The sequence below is a fragment of the Pelobates fuscus genome, chromosome 6, assembly GCF_036172605.1.
Source record: "Pelobates fuscus isolate aPelFus1 chromosome 6, aPelFus1.pri, whole genome shotgun sequence".
Classification (NCBI taxonomy): domain Eukaryota; kingdom Metazoa; phylum Chordata; class Amphibia; order Anura; family Pelobatidae; genus Pelobates; species Pelobates fuscus.
The window spans coordinates 282,586,331-282,610,677 of NC_086322.1; the positions used below are offsets into that span (position 1 = coordinate 282,586,331).

Genomic DNA, 24,347 nt, shown 5'->3' on the forward strand with positions numbered 1-24,347 from the left:
ACTCTCGAATAACCAACTGGAAACCACAACAGGGCACTGAGAAATGGACAAACTAGGTTTAAAGGGACACTATAGTCACCTGAACAACTTTAGCTTAATGAAGCAGTTTTGGTGTATAGAACATGCCCCTGCAGCCTCACTGTTCAATCCTCTGCCATTTAGGAGTTAAATCCCCTTCGTTTATGAACCCTAGTCACACCTCCCTGCATGTGACTTGCACAGCCTTCCATAAACACTTCCTGTAAAGAGAGCCCTATTTAGGCTTTCTTTATTGCAAGTTCTGTTTAATTAAGATTTTCTTATCCCCTGCTATGTTAATAGCTTGCTAGACCCTGCAAGAGCCTCCTGTATGTGATTAAAGTTCAATTTAGAGATTGAGATACAATTATTTAAGGTAAATTACATCTGTTTGAAAGTGAAACCAGATTTTTTTTTCCATGCAGGCTCTGTCAATCATAGCCAGGGGAGGTGTGGCTAGGGCTGCATAAACAGAAACAAACATAGCATAATACTGTTGACTCATAAGGGGGAGTGGAAGTTTGAATAGTAATTCACACTCACAAACCAAAATTGATTGTAGGCATATCATGTAAGGCGATGAGTATCTCAGGATAGATGGACCATCATCATGTACATAGAAGGGAATAGAAAACAAAATAGTGCAGAGTATCTTGGTAAAAAAAATACACTTTAATATAAAGGCACACTTACAATGTTGAAGTGGCAAACAGGCATATAAGATCAACCGGTCTCAGGATCACAAGATGAAATATAGGATCAGTTTAACCCAGTCGAAATGATAAAAATGAATAAAACAGCCTAATACAAACAATAAAAAAACTCTGGAACACTATCAATAAGCCCCCTGAGACCGGTTGATCTTATATGCCTGTTTGCCACTTCAACATTGTAAGTGTGCCTTTATATTAAAGTGTATTTTTTTTACCAAGATACTCTGCACTATTTTGTTTTCTATTCCCTTCTCATCTATCCTGAGATACTCATCGCCTTACATGATATGCCTACAATCAATTTTGGTTTGTGAGTGTGAATTACTATTCAAACTTCCACTCCCCCTCATGAGTCAACAGTATTATGCTATGTTTGTTTCTGTTATTATTGTATTGTAGATCTATTTTTACCCATATCTATTGAGGACCTGGAGGAGTCCTTATCTGCTATACATTTAGTCCAAGGGTAATTGTTTTGTTGTCAACTAAGAGTGTGTCCTATCCACTAGGAGGTGTATCTGTACTTTCTATATCTGCATAAACAGAAACAAAGTGATTTAACTCCTAAAAGACAGTTAATTGAGCAGTGAAATTGCAGTGGAATGATCTATACACTAAAACTGCTTTATTTAGCTAGAGTAATTTAGGTGACTATAGTGTTCCTTTAAATAGCTAAAGGTGTTTCCTGATAGGCTGTAGGGAAACATGTGATCACGTTTATGTGTGTAACACACCCAAATTAAATTAATTGATCTGGCCCTTTAAGGGTTAAACAGGAAACCCGTTATTATTCACAGCAGCAGCGGGCGGCGCCCTTAATGATACAGAGCCGGCTGCTGAGAGAGGAGAGGTCACCTCTGGTGAGTGTTTGGCAGTATTCCTCTCAGTTTGTGGGAATACCGCTGTAGCAATACGCGCACGCCGGGACCCATGCTGCCCTCTGACAGGAGCAGCGCTGGCGGGCGACAGGACACCTAAAAATAATGAATAGACAAATATTAAATACCCCAATCACAGCTTGCTAGGGCTGCCGACACTACTTTGGTAAGAAATAAAAACTACTACCAGAACACCCGAGGCCAGGAAAATTGCAACAGTTTCAAAAAAATGAAGCAGCGTGTTGCAACCTGGCGTGTGGGGCTATGGTGTGTCAGTTTGTATCAAACATAAAATACATAAAAGTATTATTCATTCATATCATTCATGTTTCAGTAGTATCATTCATGCTTTTAATCTCATAATCTTTTGGTACTGACCTCTATATAGTCCCTCCAAGAGTTTACAAGCTCACAAACCACCACCTCTGTCTTATTCTCTTTTTCCGGGGCACAAACTATTTTCTCCTAGGAGACATAAAGCCAACGTTAGTTTATATATGTATTTTCACATGGTACTTGTTGACCTACATTTGATCTGTTTGTGCTACATAATGTGGCAATCTCCAGTTCCTTATGTGGAACCAGCATAAACACCTAAACAAAGACTCATATACCCGTACACTCAGAGCCAGGTTGCAGGCTCTTAATAAGGTGAGAGGCAACCTGTATTTTTACTACTGTACCATACTCTATTGATGATTTCTACACCAGGGCAAGCTTCCCTGTTTCTCTCTTTTTTATCTCCATGTTTTTGAGGTCAACACTGAATATGGATTCATAGGGTGTGTGTCACCCAGGGTACACAACAGTGCAAGTGATTAGAGCCAATCCTCAATAGGCTCTAAACCACGTGAGTGCTACTTATTAGGAGCTAATATTCCCACTGGACATCACTGTATTACACTATATATTTTTAATTTTTTCCCTACAGTAGTCTCTATAACTCCAACATTCCCAAACTTTTGGGAGTACGTTGTTATTATTTTTCAGCGCTACACACCTTTCACTATTGACATTTGGTGTACACCCACTGTATGATTCCTGCCTTTTCAGGAGGCTTTAAACTTTTAATAGTCAGAATGGTTGGAAAGTATTCACCCACTGGTTTTATCTCTAAGTAACAGATAGAAATACTTCTGTAATTCTGAGGATAAGGCATAGGGGTCTTGCTTGCCACCTGTTTAAAAATAATTAAGTCGTTAGATGTAAGCTAAGTATCAGGATTGACCTGACCCCAACACACAAGAGGTACACAGAATCGAGAAACAAGCCAGATCAAGAATGGTCGAACAAGCCAAGGTCAGGGTTAGAGAGATCAAGAATGGTCGAACAAGCCAAGGTCAGGGTTAGAGAGATCAAGAATGGTCAAACAAGCCAAGGTCAGGGTTAGAGAGATCAAGAATGGTCAAACAAGCCAAGGTCAGGGTTAGAGAGATCAAGAATGGTCAAACAAGCCAAGGTCAGAAATCAGAATAAGAAGTAGTATGTAACACACTCTCGGGTATACAGAGACCATGACAGGGCAAGGAACTAAGAACAAGCAGGAACCAGGGAGATAAATACCCTATACTATGTAGTGATTGGTTACATGTATTTGTAATGTCATAAGAAAATTATATGTCATAAAAAGGTGCCATATCTATTTAAATATATAAAGGGGTGAAGTTTAAGGGTCTGGGTATCAGGAACATGCAGTGCTGCAGGGTTCGTGCATCGCCACAAGGAGGTAACGCAACACAAAAGACCAGTATTTTATAATGAACTTTCTGCAACATTCTGGAATAACCAAATCTACCTTGTCTATCACTAGATATCTACATGGACTAAGTAAAAAAACAAAAAAACTCTTTATTGAAATGTTACTTATATTCCCTTGTAAATATCTCTTTCCCCAATACTACGACTCTTTACATCAATTACTTGACTCAAATTTCCCTCCATCTTTCCACTTCCATAATTGCTCTGATCCATTATTGGTTAAGGTTAAAAATAAAATTAAAAAAAATAACCCTTCACTTTCAAACAGTACATGAAGCTTCAATGGGTGATATCATTCCTACAGTCATAGAGGAGAAAGGACCAGAGATTGCTAATGATTGCTATGGTAGATTTAAATAATTTTATATTAGAAAAATATTTTATTGCTATTTTTAAGAAGCTGTACTAGTGAAGCCTTCAGGGTCCTTGGAAATACCTATAAGCAATGCATTTGACAATTTTTCTTTATCTATTTTCTGTCACATTTACAGTATGTGTAAAAGAAATAGCAGTTTTGCTTTTATACTAACATTTGGGACCCTGTGTGGAATATTAAAAGATAAAATACACTGCATAATGTCTAAAGCTTTTCCTTTCCAAAATATTTTTATATAAGGATAAACGAATAATTGAAAAATGTAAATAATGTAAATGAACATCATTTTAATTTTCACATTTGTCTGTGAAGCAATCTATAAGCAAAGTTGATGTGTTATGATGTTTATATGCTAGTTTTGTTTCCATTGCTTAAAATAATTGTCATGCTAATATTTTTTCAACCAAATAGCTCGATAGTGAAGGGGTTAAGGAAGAGTGCGAGACTACTATTTTGTTTATGTTTCTCCCATACCCCAACATACCCCACTCTGATACAAAACCCGTATGTAATGTGCCCCAGCTGGGAGAGTGACATATAACTTTGCTTCATAGGCTCCTATTCCAAAGATTCTGAAGTTGACATGAACCAAATCATTACTCCCGAAAATGAGGGGTTTTGTTGACCTGTGATAAAAGAAGGAAACTTGCAATTAAAATGAAGAATTCACAAATATGCATGGATTAGACGAAATAGTAAAATATAAAAATAAAATGGAATGCTAAAAATATGTGTTATTACCAACAGCCAATAGATATTTGCGACCACTTAATACTTAGCAAGGCCTCCTTCTCAGCACTGCACCCGTTCTCCCACAGACTGACCACCAAGTCATTAGAGCCAACGTTCTCACTCTCTATAGTTCATTACTTCTACCCATTTACTATTAACGGGCTGCCGTACCCAGCATCAACAAAAGGATTACATACATTATATGGAAGGGAAATAAATAAGAGGCCAAAGAGATGGAAATAAGGCATGGACTTGGGTTTGGTCTTAATTTAGGGTAACTGGGAGATCACTGAGAAACGAGGAAGGGTTGGACTTGTAAATGTTAGTTTTCTTAATTAAGATGATAATTACACATAGGTATAATACTAAGAACTCGTCATTTTAGCCAGTGCCACTGTTATCTTCATTATTTACTCAAGTGTGTATTGCAGTGTCCCTTCCACCACCCTCAGAATGGTCCCAACATCGGTGCAGATATTCAGGACCCTGAGGTATTAGGTAGTGATATGTGCGTGATTAATTATTTTCTCATACAGCAAATATTGATCTCATCAATAGAGAGTCTCCCACTATGTCTATTTTCTTAACGTATCATAAATGACAAAGTGTCATAAATGAGAGGCTCCATAGATAGGAGGCTCCGTAGACGATAATCATGTTTTGCTGGTAATAGAAGAAGTTTTAAGTGGTGGTGCATTAGAACTGGAGTCTGGGATAAGACTATACCTCTTATCTATGGATTTTTTTCGGAGTGAGATTTCATCTTGCATAGTTTTACCTAATTTAAAGGGACACTATAGTCACCTGAACAACTTTAGCTTAATGAAGCAGTTTTGGTGTATAGAACATGCCCCTGCAGCCTCACTGCTCAATCCTCTGCCATTTAGGAGTTACATCCCTTTGTTTATGAACCCTAGTCACACCTCCCTGCATGTGACTTGCACAGCCTTCCATAAACACTTCCTGTAAAGAGAGCCCTATTTAGGCTTTCTTTATTGCAAGTTCTGTTTAATTAAGATTGTCTTATCCCCTGCTATGTTAATAGCTTGCTAGACCCTGCAAGAGCCTCCTGTATGTGATTAAAGTTAAATTTAGAGATTGAGATACAATTATTTAAGGTAAATTTACATATGTTTGAAAGTGAAACCAGTTTTTGTTTTCATGCAGGCTCTGTCAATCATAGCCAGGGGAGGTGTGGCTAGGGCTGCATAAACAGAAACAAAGTGATTTAACTCCTAAATGACAGTGAATTGAGCAGTGAAATTGTAGATTATACTAGCTTTAGTGTAACTATAATCTTAATTTTATTAATGACAGGAGGCGAATATTTGCTTAGTCTCTCTTTACTAGAACTCCACAGCAGCACATTAACATAGAGAGATAAACACCAAAGACAAAAACATAAGATATCTATATAAGGCACCTCCTAAGCCACCATTTCCTCTTTCACGCTGCGACAAAGAAACGTACACAACAATAACAATAACTAAATAAAGAAAAATTTTCAACATAACAATGAATGCCATCTGGAAAAAACATCGGATAATGGATGAGCTTGATCTTCATCCTGCCAAACAGCCGATTCTATGAACTGAAGTCGAACCATTAAACTGAAACGAAATAAACTGATTAGTGAATGAAATGTACTGATAAAACATAAATCCCACGATCCAGTACTGATAGAATAAAGGCATGAAATCCATCACCAATGACCGTCAATACAATATAACATGCACTTCCCACAACATCACCCCAGACTACCAAACCTAGCCCAGATAATCAGACAAATCAACAGAAATACAAACGCAATCCATGCAAAACAAGGGAGGGGAGAAACCAAACTGGGTGGGAAATATTCGCCTCCTGTCATTAATAAAATTAAGATTATAGTTACACAAAAGCTAGTATAATCTACAATTTTATAGCATGACAGGAGGCTTCATATTTGCTGTTTTAACGCTCCGACAGCAAAGCAAAAGAAACATAGTCCGACGGTCCAAAACAAACTGGCGCAAAAAACTCCTCACGGAACCGGACCGCCACATACCAAAAAACGTCCCGAGAAGAAACGCCCATCAAGGAAAAACTCGGAAGCAGTAGCGCCGCTAACCGAATGCGCTCCAAGAGTCTCATTCACCCCTGCCAGTGTCAATAATCATCTCATCCGTCGAGATTGGACAGGGGCAAAGGACCGGACATCAGAAACACATCTGAACGAAACCAGACACAACAAGAGGACAAACACAGGAGAAAGCTGGCTAAGGGAAAAATCAAGGAACTCCGGCCGGATCTCGAAGAAAAACGCTAAAACCATACTTACCTCCCAGAGGGAAGAGTATCTAGGCGCCGGAGGACGTGCCAACCTCATCCCACGTAGAAATCTGCAGACTAGCGGGTCCTGAACGATGGGAAAAAACCTCCAAACGGAACACGCGCCGCCTAAATAAATGACTAACACAAGAACCAGACGGCACAACCGTCCCAAATCATCGAGGAGTTGGTCACGGTCCGGAAAAAAAGGGTTCAGCATCCTGTCCTAAGCACCAACGAAACTATGAAATCCAAGCTGAGAGGTAAACCTCTCCTCGTCCCAGGAGTTCAGGGATCCCAGAGAGGGTCCCTGACCGATAGTGACGACGCCTCGACCTACCAGGCACTCCCAAAAGAGTCCAAGAGGAGTATTCGAGAGGAGGGTAAGAGAAGAGGATCCCGACAGGAAAAATCCAGAAACTCCGAGAACCCGACTGATCTCGCCATAGCGGAGTCAGCAACACTAAGGACACACGTCGACCACAAACTAGAAGTACAACCCGGGGGATAGAGGCGAACGGAGGGAACACCTATGCTACCTGAGAAAAACAACCGTATCTGTCGAAACACGACCACCACCGCGCACGCTGGATCTGGGAGCTAACCAAAGCACGTCTGGATCCGATGGTCTCCCTGGAGGCGAATAGACCCGCCGTGAACAAACCAGAGCGACGCACGAGAACAATGAAGACGGGTCGAAAGAGTTCCCAGTTGTTGGCATCCATCCAAAGTCTGGAGAACGAATCCGCCGTCAGGTTCGACTCACACGGTAGGTACTCTGCCTGTAATGCGGTGTTGCGTTGGAAGCATAAGCCGGAAATCTCCTTCGACACCTCCAGTGTGCGAGACCGAGCGCCTCCCAAGCGGTCGGTATATTGTAGCGCTGAGACCTCGTCCCTCCGAAGGAGGGCGCAACATTCCGACAGGTGACTTGCCAGGCTCCGAACTGCCAACGAACCCGCAACAATCCAGACAATTGACGTGGAACTCCGATTCCTTGTCCGACTACGGGCCACCCACGGACCCGGACATGCACGTGGCACCCCAACCCCAAGGCTTGCAGTCGATTCCAGAATGAAATCCGGGGTCGGTCCGAATATTGCCTTGCCGTTCCATTCGGCCATGTGCAGAAGCCATCAGCTCAGTCCAGCCTTCACGTCCGGGAACAGGGAAGCCATCCGGTCTGAAGAGGGTCACCTGCATAGAACAGGGGTATTCAGCCGTTGCATGGTCCCGTGGTGTAGCGGGCCTGGGTATATCGCCTGTATCGAGGCTGAGAGAAAGGCCCACCATACGAGCAAACCTATGATGGAGAATCCGCTATAATCTTCTCGTCACCTCCTGGATGGATGCCATCAGTGTCAAAGGCAGACGGAGAACGCAATCCGTCGCATAGACCACGACACCCAAGAACTCCACCGTTTGGGAAGGTTCCAAAGCCGATTTCCTCAGATGAACTACGAATGCCAGGATCTCCAACAAGGAAGTCGCCGAATGCGTGTAAGATCTGAGCCTGGAGGGATCTTCGTAGAGGATCGGCAAATCATCCAGAAATAACAGGAAACGGACGCCCTCCGGCCAGCAACGGGCGGCCACAGGCATCAGAAGGTCGGTGAAGCACTAAGGGGTCGAGCTGAGGTCGAACAGGAGGCATGTGAATTGGTGAGGGACGCCCTTCCAGGCGAAGCGAAGCAAACCGCGACCCATCTTGTCCAGCCAGACGGAGAGGTAAGCATCCCACGGGCCCATTCACATGAACAAGACTCCCGGCCGGGGAAGGTCCCGAAGGAGATGAATGCCCTCCAACTTGAAGTGGGTGCAGACAACGAAGGTGTTCCAGTCCCGAAAACCGACCACCGGGCGGAACTCCCCCGACGTCATCATTACTATAAAAACGAGCTGGGAAAAAACACCCCAAATCCGGGGCTCGCTGGATAACGCCAGTGGAGAGCAGAGTCCGAACCTCCGAAGCTATCAAAGAACGTTGAACTCTCGCGATGCAGGAGACACTCAGAGGTCCAACCTGCGTCGGTGGAGAGGGGAAGTCCATGAGCTAACCCCGTACCGTCAGACGGATCCATGCATTTGAAGACACTTCCTGCCACCTGTCTCTGCAGGAAAACAATCCGTCTGTATGTAACCGGGGTGGACTGAAAGTGGCAGTAGATGTACTCACCCGTAGGAAATCTCGCCCGTCCTCTTGGACAGTCTCCACGACCTCCACCCGTTCCTTGAGTGTAGGGAGGTCTGGGCTGGTCTGGTGGGAGAAAAGGATGAGCCACGGGATCCGTGGGGTCCGAAGACCAGCCGGGATAACAGTGATCGAAACACCCTCACCATAGAGGACTGTGCCTTATCCAGAGAAGCAAATGAATTGATGCGTTCCTGTAGCTCCCTAATGACTGGTGCCCCGAACAGTAGGTCTTATGCCAGAGGGGCCCAATTCTTTAGATCCTAGCTCCGATAGTTTGGCGTCCATACGGAACAGAGCCGTGTACCTGCGTATGGTGCAGAACCGCATAGCATCGCCTAGAAGGCACATGGGGCGTAGTGCCCAATCCCGCATGATGGCCGGGTCTAGGTTCATACCCACCATGTAGACCTCATCCGCCAGGACCAACATCCTGCGCAGTGGACCCAGCATATCCCGTCGTTTATCCTGCGCTTAGCGGTGGCTTACCCGGGGTCCCGACCCACAGGATTCAAGTACGAGGCCACCAGGGGACAAAAAATCCGGGGCCGCTGCCACCTCGTCCGGCAAGATGGGCCTGGGGTAGTCCGCCCACAACTTCTCGCGGGCCTCCCCTTAAGGGATCTACGGATCCAGTAGTGCACGAAATGTGCCGAGTGTCCGGGTAGTGACCCTCCGAGGGTCTGTGGCGTCTGATAGACCGAGGGTTAAACAGAGGGTCTCCTGTAGCGTCCAATAGATATCGTCCCCCAGCATCGCCGTGGGGGCCTCTGTCGCCGACGCGTCTTCATCCTCACGGCGCCAACCGGGACCCTCCCCACAGTCCTCATCCCAAACATCTCCCTCATCCGAGGGAGACTGGACTGTCCGCCACTCCTACGGCAGGCCAATGTAGGGGGGTTAAGAGGCCACCTCCCCTGCGCCCGAAAGGCGGCGGCGCCTGGCCGGTGAGGTTCGATAACCTCGAACCATGTCGCCTCGCCGGAGCCTTGTCCTTCCGAGCTGGGAAAAAACACCCCAAATCCGGGGCTCGCTGGATAACGCCAGTGGAGAGCAGAGTCCGAACCTCCGAAGCTATCAAAGAACGTTGAACTCTCGCGATGCAGGAGACACTCGGAGGTCCAACCTGCGTCGGTGGAGAGGGGAAGTCCATGAGCTAACCCCGTACCGTCAGACGGATCCATGCATTTGAAGACACTTCCTGCCACCTGTCTCTGCAGGAAAACAATCCGTCTGTATGTAACCGGGGTGGACTGAAAGTGGCAGTAGATGTACTCACCCGTAGGAAATCTCGCCCGTCCTCTTGGACAGTCTCCACGACCTCCACCCGTTCCTTGAGTGTAGGGAGGTCAGGGCTGGTCTGGTGGGAGAAAAGGATGAGCCACGGGATCCGTGGGGTCCGAAGACCAGCCGGGATAACAGTGATCGAAACACCCTCACCATAGAGGACTGTGCCTTATCCAGAGAAGCAAATAAATTGATGCGTTCCTGTAGCTCCCTAATGACTGGTGCCCCGAACAGTAGGTCTTATGCCAGAGGGGCCCAATTCTTTAGATCCTAGCTCCGATAGTTTGGCGTCCATACGGAACAGAGCCGTGTACCTGCGTACGGTGCAGAACCGCATAGCATCGCCTAGAAGGCACATGGGGCGTAGTGCCCAATCCCGCATGATGGCCGGGTCTAGGTTCATACCCACCATGTAGACCTCATCCGCCAGGACCAACATCCTGCGCAGGGGACCCAGCATATCCCGTCGTTTATCCTGCGCTTAGCGGAGGCTTACCCGGGGTCCCGACCCACAGGATTCAAGTACGAGGCCACCAGGGGACAAAAAATCCGGGGCCGCTGCCACCTCGTCCGGCAAGATGGGCCTGGGGTAGTCCGCCCACAGCTTCTCGCGGGCCTCCCCTTAAGGGATCTACGGATCCAGTAGTGCACGAAATGTGCCGAGTGTCCGGGTAGTGACCCTCCGAGGGTCTGTGGCGTCTGATAGACCGAGGGTTAAACAGAGGGTCTCCTGTAGCGTCCAATAGATATCGTCCCCCAGCATCGCCGTGGGGGCCTCTGTCGCCGACGCGTCTTCATCCTCACGGCGCCAACCGGGACCCTCCCCACAGTCCTCATCCCAAACATCTCCCTCATCCGAGGGAGACTGGACTGTCCGCCACTCCTACGGCAGGCCAATGTAGGGGGGTTAAAAGGCCACCTCCCCTGCGCCCGAAAGGCGGCGGCGCCTGGCCGGTGAGGTTCGATAACCTCGAACCATGTCGCCTCGCCGGAGCCTTGTCCTTCCGGGAGCGTGGTTCAGGGCCTTCACCCTTCCAATAGCGCATGTGCGCACTTGCCTGCTCTCTTTCGTGAGAGTCTGACTCAGCCGAGTCGTCTGCCAAGCAGGGGGATCCCCTCGCACCCCTGTCCGGTCGTCATTGCGGGAGGGCCCTAGCCAGGGCTTTCTCCACAGTGGCGGACACCGCCGCACTAATCTATGCCTGCAACATCTGCTCCTGTGCAGAGGCCTCCATAATGTCCGAGATGATTGTAGGTGATACCTGAGGAGATAGATAACAGGTATCCCTAGCAGGCAGTAGGGGCCGCACCCCTATAATTGGCAGAGGCAAGTCTTAACGCATGCAGGCTCAATAACAGGGGTCCGGGAATGGAGCCGCCAGGCCAGAATCATGCGTAATATGGCACAGACAACGCAGGCCAAATCATGGGGCACAGACAAAGCTGGCCAATCAAGGGGCACTGACAGAGCAGGCCAATCATAGGGGCACGGACAAAGCCGGCCAATATATGGGCACTGGTGGCACCGGCCCAGTGGTTCATGGAGGCAGGAAATCCTTCAAGGAGGCATACAGAAATAACTTGGTCACTAGGTCGTGTAGGGTACAGTTGAAACAGGATCCCCAGAAAAGAACCAGGTTGGTGGGTGTAGGGCCCCATGTAGGGTGCATGTGAATTCACTGTAGCAAACAATCCTAGAGCAATCCAGGCAGCAGGTAGTAGGAGAAGTAGGGAGAGGCACAGAAAGTTACATGCTGCAGAAAAACTGCAGTGAGCAGTGATGTGGGCAATATGTAGTACAGCGCAACATGCGCTGGTATAGGAGAAACATGCACAAAAAAACCCAGGAATGGTACCTGAAAGGGGGCACCCCGGTCTGAACCAGGGACCCCTAGGGAAACCACCATGTGGGATAATGATATTGTCCCTACTGAGCTAACCCCCCACTGATCGAAAGAAAGTGGAAAATATACCCCCACCAGGGGATGGGGCAAAGGGTTGGGCAGCCCAAACATAGGAGTAAAGAAGGGTTGTGCGCCTTTAAGCGCTGGGAGAAAAACCCTGCAGTATGCCCAGCCCAGAGCCGCGCACCCCGGGTCCGACCACGTGGTCGCGGGGAAATGCGCTCGAGAGCAGAAGCTCTCTGGTAGGTGAGGCTCCCTGTACCCGCTCCACGCCGACCGCTGGAGAGCAAAACGCGAGCGGCGACGCGAGCAGGACAGGGAGGTAAGAGACGAGTCCCGCTCGGCGGCAAAAGCCGGCGGGCGGGAATCCACACATGGGGCCGCCGGAGTCTTTCTCCGCGGCCCCGGCGGTCGGCACGGGAGGCGGTCGGACGACCGCTTCCCGGCGACCAGCCACAAAGCAAACCAGATAAGGGAAAAAAAACATACAGGACATAAAGAAATCATAGGAGAAACGACTAAAATGAGGAAACATAAAAGGCAGACACCTGAAGTAAAGGGGGGAGAAAAAAAAAAAAACGGCAGAAAGAAAGAAAACTGCCAAATAGGAAAAACTGCACAAGCAATAGAAGAAATAGAAGAACTGTAAGAAAAAACACAGCAATAAGTAGCCCAAATAAATAGGCAATAAACACACAGCCCCCATATAATACAGGAGGCAGTGGTACTCTGACCTGTACTGTTCTGCGGAGCAGCAAAGAAAGAGGAAATGGTGGCTTAGGAGGTGCCTTATATAGATATCTTATGTTTTTGTCTTTGGTGTTTATCTCTCTATGTTAATGTGCTGCTGTGGAGTTCTAGTAAAGAGAGACTAAGCAAATATGAAGCCTCCTGTCATGCTATAAAATTGCAGGGAATGATCTATACACTAAAACTGCTTTATTTAGCCAAAGTAATTTAGGTGACTATAGTGTTCCTTTAAAGAGTCTTCTGCATTATTATATATATTTTATTAATTAAATATTGTATATGGCATATCTCAAGGAGATTAGTGATACTAGCACCTTTTAAAAAACTTTCTGCGGTGTGTACATAAAAAATATAATATTTATGAGACAGAGATTTAGACAACCAATCCTTTGATTGTTTTAAGATATAGTTGCTGTTTATTTAACTTTTTTCCCCTATATTAACAATTCATACATGTGCGAGACCTCCAGCGTCAGATTTTCCCCATAGGAAAGCATTAGGTCTCCCCCCCTGGCTGACGTCAGCAGGGGAGGAGCGTGGGTGGAGCCTGACCCAGCACCGAGGGACATCGGCGCTTGATTCAAGTAAGGAGCTGAAGGGGTTTAACCCTTCAGCGACATGGGGTGGGGGATGGTAGGGAGGGGGGCACTCCAGGATTCTCAAAATGGGTTTGTTTTCCTGGCACTGAAGAATCCCTTTAAGAGCTAAAGTCACACTCCCTGGTTTTCCCCCTTTCCTGAACCAGCACCAGGATTCTCAGTAAGAGTGCGGTATTCCCTTTCTTTTTGTCTAGAAGTGTGGACATTTCCATAATGCTGTTATGCAAATTAGGACAATAGGACAATCAAATACGGGATTAAATTAATATATTTTTTCTTTTTCTGTTGGAAAATATTATATGTGCTATGTAGTTCATGTATTATTTATAATTGCTCGTTCTTCAATGTTTTATATATATATATATATATATATATATATATATATATACACACACCGGTATATATATATTTTGTATGGTTGTCTCCACATGTTTAAGGACTAGTCCCCAAAGGCTAGTCCTAGTTCAAAATACAGTTTTGTATGTTAGTTCTTTTTTGGAAATGTGTGTCCTGAGTGGATCCCAGTCACAGATTCCTCAGACCTGCTGGCTGGCTGCACGATCCCTCTAGCCTGGTGGCAAATTAAAAAGAGAGCTAGGCATGAGAGAAGCAAGTCTCTTTATAAAGACAGGAGATATCACATTGCCCGCAGAGGTGCATACCTGCCTGGAAGGAAGGCTGCAGAGAAATAGGCAGAGGGTGCAATACCTGCCTGGAAGGAAGGCTGTAGAGGAATAGGCAGAGAGGACGATCCCTGCCTAGCTTTGGTGACTGGGACTGAAGGGTTCCAGGGTCCTGGCAAATGTTTAGGAAGCAGACTGTATGGAGTGTCACGGCACTCATCCAACTGAGACAGTTGAGATGTCAGCTGCACCTACTACCTCTAGCACAAGTAGCTCACCCACTGTCATCACCAGCACTACTACCTGCACTACCACCATCATCATCACCACTACTGATACCATCGATATTCCATTAGCATTCATCAACAAAGTGCTAGTGTACAGGCTAGTGTTGTGACAACTTTTCACTGAAATTGATGCAAATCTACCCACATATTCAGCGCATGCAGAAGAAGGCCGACTTGCAAAGTGCAAATTCTGAATGAAGGGCCATCTCACTAGTGCTGGTATGAGCAACATCTGCAAAGCTTCCACAAGTCTTTGTTAAGAAGCAGAACAAGAAAGTAAGAGGGCAGGCAGCAGGTCCACTGGTGCAGTATGTGATTCTGCGCAGTTGTTACAACCTGCCACCACCGTTACCTCCACCGCAAGGCAGAGCAAGGGGCTGGTGTGAGGACAGTACCAGTAGTCGAAAGAGGCAAGTTGGACTGGAACAGTTGCACCCGGTGAATTAGAAAAGAAAAACCAGAAAAGGAAAAGTTAATCTTGCTAGCTGCTACTACCAATACCACTCACACCAACTTTGACTCACAGATTTAGAATTGTTTTACTGATTTGTGATTTTTTTTGTTTCTATTTCTGGTAAGAGATGGATTTAATTGGTAGTGTGCTTCAGTGCCACTGCTTGTGTTTTGTAAATTGCAAGCTTTTATTACCTCCGTTATGTTTACAGTGTGTGGCTGCAGTCTACTGCACAATTAACCCTGTCTATACTAACTGCGTCAGTTCTTGATTTTTTTTATTCTTTGTATAAAAAAGAGTTTTGAAGTTTGGTGGTGGTCATCCCTTTGTTCACCCGCTTTATCTAAAACATTTTTGTAATTCTTTATTTTTGTAGTGCTTTGCAGGTTTCACATATAAACATAGACATTGCAAATAGTATCAACAGAACACATCAACCAGTAAAGAGCTTCACATGTCTGTTTCACAGCAGTATTTTAAAGTTGTATGGTTTCATCAAGAGTTAGTCTAATTTGTCAGTGATAAGTTACGACACATGAGATACTAATACAGATAAACATACTGACATTTCTATTGAGTTTTTAGGTCATAAGCTTAGTCAACATAGTTATGAAGGTAGGATAGGGTACCACCAGTTATGATGTCACATATTAAGCAGTCAGCAAAAGGCATGAAAATAAACTAGAACTAATACTCTACGTGAACATTAACTGAGGAGATACATGCTTATAAGTAAATGCAGCCCAAGTGACAACTGATGAGGCTATCATTGGTATAAACACAATGCGTGCCTTAGGTGTTGCCTGTCGTTTTAAATTGAGGTCGCCGCCGGTTCTGACGATGCGGAAGATAAGAAAGGCAGCCTATTCCAAGACAAGAGGTAAGTCCCTGTAGTGCACCCAAGTGGCCCGCTGATTCCCAAAGTCCCGCCAAGGGGCGCAGTGTCTGCCGAATGGTATTAACAGGCTTCCCGGTTGTTGAACAGGTTTAGGCGCGGCGTTTTCCAAGTGACATTGTCCAGGTGCGGGCTGCAGTAAAATGGAGTCGGCGTCTGGGGATGATTTCCCTGAGATCACTTCCAGTGCTGGTTGCTGGCGTCGGTTTGGGAAGCGTTGGTGAGGCGCACTCATGTAAGGCAGACACCGTGTCTGCTCCTAGGGATTGCAGCTGCAGTGTGGGTAAGTAGAGGAATTATAGACCACTGTGGTTCTTTCCTGTCTTTAATCTCACTCCAGGAGTGTTCACAGTGGAGGTCGAGGGCAATGTGGAAATCCCCACGATGTCAGCTCAGATTGTGAGGTTCACGGGCAATGGTGCAGCGCACCACAGAGGGTTCATCCTTGGTAGCTAGTGGAATCGCTGTGCCGCCGCCGGCCATTTTGGTGAGGCCGCGTTGCAGTATTTTGCTTTTGGAGTTGATCTGCCCAGTTGGGCTGCATAGGTGATAACTGGCCTGGTGGGGACCGGGATAACTCCCGCCGGTCCATGGGGGGGGTGAACGGGGCCGGCGGGGCATCAGGTATGCTGTAGTTTAGTGTCCGCTGGGGCAGAAAGGGAGGCAGCGGCCGTCCGCCCCACTCCCCTACCGGGTAGGCCTCAGTCCCTACGTCCCAGAGCATCTCACCAGGACCCAGAATCACACGAGATTGGGTGCTCCAGCTGCACCGGGACACTCCAGGACCTTGTACCACGGACTTCCAGGATGTTGCAAGCAGGGTAAGGTGAGTTTTCACCCAGAATTTGCTGTATTCCTCAGGTGCCATAGTGTTTATCTAAAATTTTAATTAAAAATTAAAATTTAATTATTCATGCTGCTGCTCCTCCGCCTTTTTTAAAAATGTCTTTCTTTGTGGTGTAGCCCTGCTAGAGTCTTGCGATGCCTGTTACCTTCACAGACATAGTTGGGAGAAGCTGCTAGGGCACTGCTTTCTTCATGCTGAAGGACGGCCACTTCTTTTTAAGGAAAAAGTGTGCATGGGAGATTGACGACCCACTCATTTCCATTCTGAGTATTTCAAAGCTTTCACACACATCCAATCTGTAACACTTGGGAAAATAGTGCCCTATCATCAGCTTCTGACAACTGTGTAGCAGAATAAATGTTTGTAATACCCTTTTTCATTCCCTTTGTTCGTCTGTCTGTACCCCCCGTTAGTTTACTGAACCCCCATCTGTGTGGTCCATGGTTTTGCATCTTTTAACAACCGACCACCCCTGGCTGTTAATCGCAAAATGCTTGTTAAAGAAAGTATTTCCCCTGTGTAGCCACCGTTCGTATTACCGAACGAACGTGTTTAAACAAACTGCATCTGCAGAGGAAGCAGGACCTCACGCTTTAGTTAGACAAGGAGAAACCTCTAAAATGAAAAAAAAATGAAAAAAAGGGGGAACAGCAGCAAGATTCATTTAATTTGAAAATCGGTGATCTTTCAAAGAGTGAATGGAAAAAGTAAGTGACCAATTGAAACGCACTCATTCCACCTTCATTTTTTTTTTAAATCCTCTTTATTCAATTAAATGACCTTTGCTAAGGGGTCAGTTATCCACTGACATTTTCCTTTCAATTTTGGATAAACCCCCAATTTTCAACTTGACATTATTCTTGCTCCCCATCATTCATTAATACAAGATTGCAATAATTGGAAAAGTAAATTCTCTCATGTCCTATTTTTATTTTTTAAAGTAGTTATACAATATAATATAATATATATCTAATTATTAAACAAAACCTAATTTTGGCAATTTAGAATTGGAATGGAAAAAATATATATTTTGTAGCGATTAGTCCAGGCAATATAGTAGCTGTTTTTGCATATCAACGCAGTCATGTATGTACGTAGTGGGGAATCGCGATGCAGCCTAGAACAAAATCTAACCCCATTTAACCCCCCAGTAACGACAGACCACTTAGTATGGATGAAACAGGCCACAGCATTTATTATCACAAATAAATTACTGCATAACACATCCATAACTTTATTTATTAAATCTCTTCTTTTCTGTAACCAAAACATTAGACATAAATAAGCATAAATTAACATATATACATATATAACTCCACCCATAGTGTTATACAGTGACCCAACCGTCCTTGCCAATAAAAACCAATGGAGTGGTTCCTAATCACCACTCCCTCTCACCTCCCCCCTCGTCATAAAAAATCCTTCCAATGCCTGCCATCAGCCGACCTTATCCACGCTCGATGGGCACGAGACCTCAGGCAACCTAAAGTTTAACCTTTGGAGCAGGGGAGGTTTGAGATCTTAAAAACTTGTTCATCTCGTTCCATATACTTAAACGTAACCTCAAACTCAATTGGCAAGGACATACCCCCGGCTAGCTGTGACTAAATATACTAATAGGGTGGGCGGAGGGAAGCTGTTTGCTGGCCCGAATCCCAAGTGGCACTGAGGTAAGACCTCCCCCACACTGTCTTACACAGAACATAAACACACCCACAGACTCTTCCCAACCAATCCCATGCATCTATCCCCACACTCCTACATGTGCCCTTGTCCGCTTAGCTGCGCTATCTCCCCGGGGCCTTAACCAGCTTGACACAATTTGGCTGAGCTGGATAACAAAATATACCCCCAAAAAATCTACTAAAATGGTTCGGATGAACTGAAATTTTCTGACTTGCATAAGTGGCTCCTTAAACAATATTGGTACTTCATTGCAATTCTTCAACTCTACAGAACACTATAAACACTGTTGGTGCTGCAATAGCAACACTACCAAAAAAGAATAAGCATTTTTTTGTTGCCATAGAAACTAATACATTATGACCGTGTGTTTATTTAATCAAAATGCGTCTACAGAACACTATAAGCACTGTTGTGTTGCAATAGGAAATCTACTAGGAAACTAAAAATAGTGTTTGTGTTGCCATAGCATTGGGCCACTATAAACATTGTGCTTTTCCTCAGGGGCTCTACCAAGGCACCATCAACATTGTTTTTGTTCCCATGGTATCTCTTCGAGGAAACCATAAACATTGTTTTTGTTGTCCTAGCAACTCTTCCTGATAAAGATGTTACTGTTCCCATAGAATTGCTATTAACATTGCTTGTGTTCCTATAGCAACTCTTCCTGGACACTATTTCTAGAAACACAGCATAAATATGTGTGTTCCCATAGTAACTCTATTAGGACTTTTTAGACAAATATTGTTGTTGCCATAGTAACTCAGGAAACTAGACACATTGGTGGTGTTCCCAAAGCTACTTTACCAGTAGACTATGAACAATATTGTAGTTGCCATAGCAACTCTACCAAGGAACTATCAACATTTGTTGGTGTTGCCATAACAACTGTACCAGAACACTATAAACATAGGTGTGTTGGTACAATAACTCTTCAGAAACTCTATAAAAACATTGCAGTTGTAACCAGAATAACACTACAACAAACTGATGCTTCCATGGTGTCTCATTCTCTTCCAGGATACCATCATTAGTAGGTATTGTCTAGAAATTCCACCAGGACATTGTAAACATGTTGGTGCTTCCACAGCTACTCTGCTAGGACACTATAGGTATTTGTGTTGCCATAGCATCTTTTCCAGGATACTGTAAACATGTTGATTATTTCACAACAACCTTTCCAAATCACAATGAACAAGTGTTGGTGTTTCCATAACAACTCTATTGACATGTATTGGAATCAATATAATAAGTGTATATTGGGACCCTATAAGTATTGACGGTGTTGTCATAGCATCTCTTTCAGGATATTATCAAAGCATTGTACACAATAAACATGTTAGTGCTTCCATAGTAACTTTATCAGGAGATTATAAACACTGGTGATTACAGCAACTTTACCAGGACACTAAATACACACAATGGTGTCTCCACAGCCACTCTGCCAGGACTCTATAAACACTTATTGGTGTCACCATATAAATTTTACAGGACATAATAAACACTTTGCAACCACAGCTCCACAAGAACACTATACACATTGTTAGTGTGTTACCATAGCAACTTTACCAGGGATATGTCTATGGATATGTGTTGGTGTTGCCATAGCAATTCTACCAAGAAACTTTAAATAGGGATTGTATTGCCATAGAAACCCATCAGGACACTATGAACAAATGTGGTTGGTTGGTTGGTTTTCATAGTGACTATACTAGTTTACTATATACATTGTTGATGCTCCCATAGAAACTCTGCAAGGACACAATAAATATGTTGGTACTTCCATAGCAACTCTACCAGAACACAATGAACATGTGTTTACATTGCCATAACAATTCTACCAGGAATCTAGAATCATTGTAACATTTGCCAGAGCAAAGAAGCCAGGCTGGAGCGTATCTGTTATGGAGTGAGGAGATGTAAGCAGGGGCAGAGTTATGGAGAGCTTTAAAGTAAGCAAAAGCATTTTGAACCGTATCCTAAAAGGAACAGGAAGCCAATGTAGAGACTAACAGAGCATTGAGGTGTGAGAGTTGCTTGTAAGGTAGATGAATCTGGTAGAGACGTTCATTACAGACTACAGAGGGGCAATCTGGGTACTTTTCAGGCCAACAAGCAAAGGGTTACCATAATCAAGGCAGTAAATAACGAGAGCGTTAGTTGCGTCCTGAGTTAGAAAGGGGGTAACACTCACCAAGAGGCATTGAGATGCAAATCAGGAGTACAGGTATCACGTCCATTACAGATCATGAGGATGTGACTCTATAGGGGAAAAGCAAAAGTGTTATTGCATTATTTATTGATTATACAATATTTTACCGGAAGGAAACATTTAGATTTCTCTTGTTAAAATGTACATTTATATGACGTGTCATACAACTCCAAGGTGATTAAGCTCTACTGCAGAGTGTATAGCTGTCTTACCCCAAAACTAGCCGAGACTTAGTGAAGGGTAAATAAGAACTGGTTTGCTATTGAAAGCATATCCCCTTATATACAGTTGTGCTAAACAAAACTGCATACCCTTGGAGAATTGGTAATATATGTACCATATGCACCAAAAAAAGCATGAGTGAGCAGGCAAAACACATTTCTTTTATTTCTTATGGGATTCATATTCAACTGTAGGTTATAACAGTATGGCACAATCATAAACCAAAACATGGCACCAAAGAAAAAAATGAAATGACTCCTGTTCAGAAATCTACATACCCTTAGTTCTTAATACTGGGTATTGCCCCCTTTGGCATCAATCACAGCGTGAAGTCTTTAGTAATAGTTGTCTATGAGGCCCGTCATTATAGTTGCCCATTCGTCTTGGCAAAATGCCTCCAGGTCATGCAAAGTCTTTGGTCATCTTGCATGAACCACATGTTTGAGGTCTCTCCAGAGTGGCTTGATGATATTAAGGTCAGGAGATTGATGACCACTCCAGAACCATCACCATTTTCTGCTGTAACTATTGGAGGGTCAACTTGGCCATGTGTTTAGAGTCATTGCCATGCTGGAAAGTCCAAAAGCTTCCCATGCGTAGCCTTTGTGCAGAATAATGCATTTTCTGATAACATGCTGCATTCATCTTGCCATCAATTTTCTCAAGATTCCCCATGCCTTTAGAGCTCACACCCCCTCAAAACATCAGTGAGCCACCACCATACTTCACAGTGGAACTAAAAAACAAACATGAGTCCTGCGCATCCAGTATAGGTGTCCACACCCAGGTGCTACCAGAATGTATTTGAGGACAAAGTTAAAACAGCAAATGTTTCGAGCAGCAGCCCTTTCTCAATACTAATGTCCAGGACATTAGAATTGAGAAAGGGCTGCTGCTCGAAACGTATGCTGTTTTAACTTTGTCCTCAAATTGTAACCCTGCCTCACCTGGGTCTGTAGGAACATCTTCCCATATAGTACAGGCTGTAGAATATCAGCTGTGGAATCACTGATGAGACTGAAGTTCACACTCACAACTATAGGACTAAATTTGTCTTGGAACTCGGATTCGTCCTGCAGGAGAGAGAAAATGTTATCCACTGATAACTCTGGTTGTCAATAAAGCATTATACCAGAAGGCAGACAGTGATGTTTAGTATGTAAAGATCGTATTATACTTGCAGATAGATGGACCTGTTTACTCTCTAAGTCCATTCAGGGATGTGGCAGAAGAAGCAGGGTTTGTTTCAAAAGTAACATTCAAAATGATATCCAAGTTACATTAATTAACATGCTACAAGTGAGTATACAATATGTAGGGCAGGGGTGCCCAAAAGGGAGATCCCCAAATGTTGTAGTACTGCAAATCCCATGATGCTTTGCATGCCTTTAGAATGACAAAGCATCATAGAAGCTGTTGTTCTAAAACATCTGGGGATCTACCTTTTGGGCACCCCTGATGTAGGGAATACTAAGATGTAGAGCTTCAGTGTGCCCTCATTTAACATGCAGCAAATAATTTCAGAAATAAAGGTATATTGCATTACAATGGACCAAAAAATGATCTTTCCCCTGGTGGGACCTTTTACATTTTTTTCTCTTTATAGAAAAAGCACTAAAACCAACAGGTTTTTCAGCTCATTCTGGTTGAGTATGGTTTGAGTAAGACAAGTGAAATGTCCAGCGTTACCACTTTTGCTGTGAATAATGCTCAATTAATATTTGTTAGAAATTGATATTGTGTCTAAACGATATTGTGTGTGTATTGGAGGCATTTCTGCTGGTAGGCTTTGATGTTCCGTTCATATCAATGACCATGGCTAGTAACTAACAATATGTATGTAAATAAGGCTTTATACCTGAAGGTAGGCAGTAAAATTTGTGCAGGCTATCAAAGAGTTGCTCTGTAGTAAAATGAAAACAGTTTTCTTTGGCTGTGAAGAGTCTAGGAAGAGGGTCCTGGATGAAAATCTATTCTGACTGTCGAGGTGGATCTCAGTGGAGAGGTCTACAATGGAGAATAAACATGAACAGCTAAGCACAAAGATACATAGATTACTCCAAGATGTTCATAGAAAAGCATTTATCTACTACTGTTAGAGTAAACTCTCCAGTTCCTTATCTTGTAGCTAGGATCAATGTACTAAAATGAGAGACAAAGAAACAATGAGAGACACAACGACAGTGAGAGACACAACAACAGTGAGAGACACAACATACACATTCAATTCATATTTCCTTTTAAAAATATATATACTTAAGGAACTCAAATAATCATGTACATGCATAAACAAGTAGCTGCTCACATACACAAATACATACACTATTGCCTCACTCACACATTTTGTCAGGCATACACATACGTAACAAATCAAACACATACACACACACATACCAAGTCATTCACATAATTCACAAAGCCAGTTATTCACACACTACGAACCAATCATACAGGTCAAATATGTACATACATAACTGGGCACAAACATAAATATATTTTTATATAATTAGTAACATTTACAATCATGTACCTAAAACACTAACTTGTTTACACATAAAAACAAAGAGATACATTTAGGGGCTCTGAAACTCCGGTGGCCATCATAAACATATTTCTTTGTTGTGGACAGAGAGAAGTTAGTGTTGTGCCATAGATAGTAAAAACCAAAGAAAAGAAAAACGTTACCTGCGCTTTCTCCTTAATCCCTATGTATATTTAGACAAATGGAGGTCATTTAGTTGCTCCAATGGCCACTGGAGGAATGCCCGCCTGCCAACGTCAAGGCAGACCCCCCTAAGCGGGTCCTAACACTGACCCTTCAGCCTGCTTCCTTGAGCTTCTGGCAAAGATATCTCTAATGAGACAGAAAGGGGTATTTTTTATATACACCCCTATACTTATTAACCCTTAATAGGGAACACATGGGATGGATAGCAGCATTGCAACCAGGCTGTGTGATGCAAAGTAAATACAAATACAAAAAGAGAAGTCCTGCGCTTAAGCAGCAAGGACTACAACACACATCAGCCCCAATATATAGTAAAAACCAAAGAAAAGAAAAACGTTACCTGCGCTTTCTCCTTAATCCCTATGTATATTTAGACAAATGGAGGTCATTTAGTTGCTCCAATGGCCACTGGAGGAATGCCCGCCTGCCAACGTCAAGGCAGACCCCCCTAAGCGGGTCCTAACACTGACCCTTCAGCCTGCTTCCTTGAGCTTCTGGCAAAGATATCTCTAATGAGACAGAAAGGGGTATTTTTTATATACACCCCTATACTTATTAACCCTTAATAGGGAACACATGGGATGGATAGCAGCATTGCAACCAGGCTGTGTGATGCAAAGTAAATACAAATACAAAAAGAGAAGTCCTGCGCTTAAGCAGCAAGGACTACAACACACATCAGCCCCAATATATAGTAAAAACCAAAGAAAAGAAAAACGTTACCTGCGCTTTCTCCTTAATCCCTATGTATATTTAGACAAATGGAGGTCATTTAGTTGCTCCAATGGCCACTGGAGGAATGCCCGCCTGCCAACGTCAAGGCAGACCCCCCTAAGCGGGTCCTAACACTGACCCTTCAGCCTGCTTCCTTGAGCTTCTG

The 24,347-nt window shown here is 44.1% G+C and overlaps 1 protein-coding gene across 1 annotated transcript in view; it reads right to left on the reverse strand.

Annotated features, from left to right (window-relative positions):
- LOC134566187 (integrin alpha-IIb-like) overlaps positions 1-24,347 on the reverse strand; it is a 55,183-nt gene that overhangs the window by 19,084 nt on the left and 11,752 nt on the right. The window contains exons 8-12 of the mRNA XM_063425892.1: positions 22,598-22,746; positions 21,687-21,812; positions 20,500-20,567; positions 4,228-4,369; positions 1,988-2,074 (exon numbers count right to left, since the gene is read on the reverse strand). Coding sequence (XP_063281962.1) covers positions 1,988-2,074; positions 4,228-4,369; positions 20,500-20,567; positions 21,687-21,812; positions 22,598-22,746 — 572 coding nt within the window. The remainder of the gene's footprint in view (positions 1-1,987; positions 2,075-4,227; positions 4,370-20,499; positions 20,568-21,686; positions 21,813-22,597; positions 22,747-24,347) is intronic.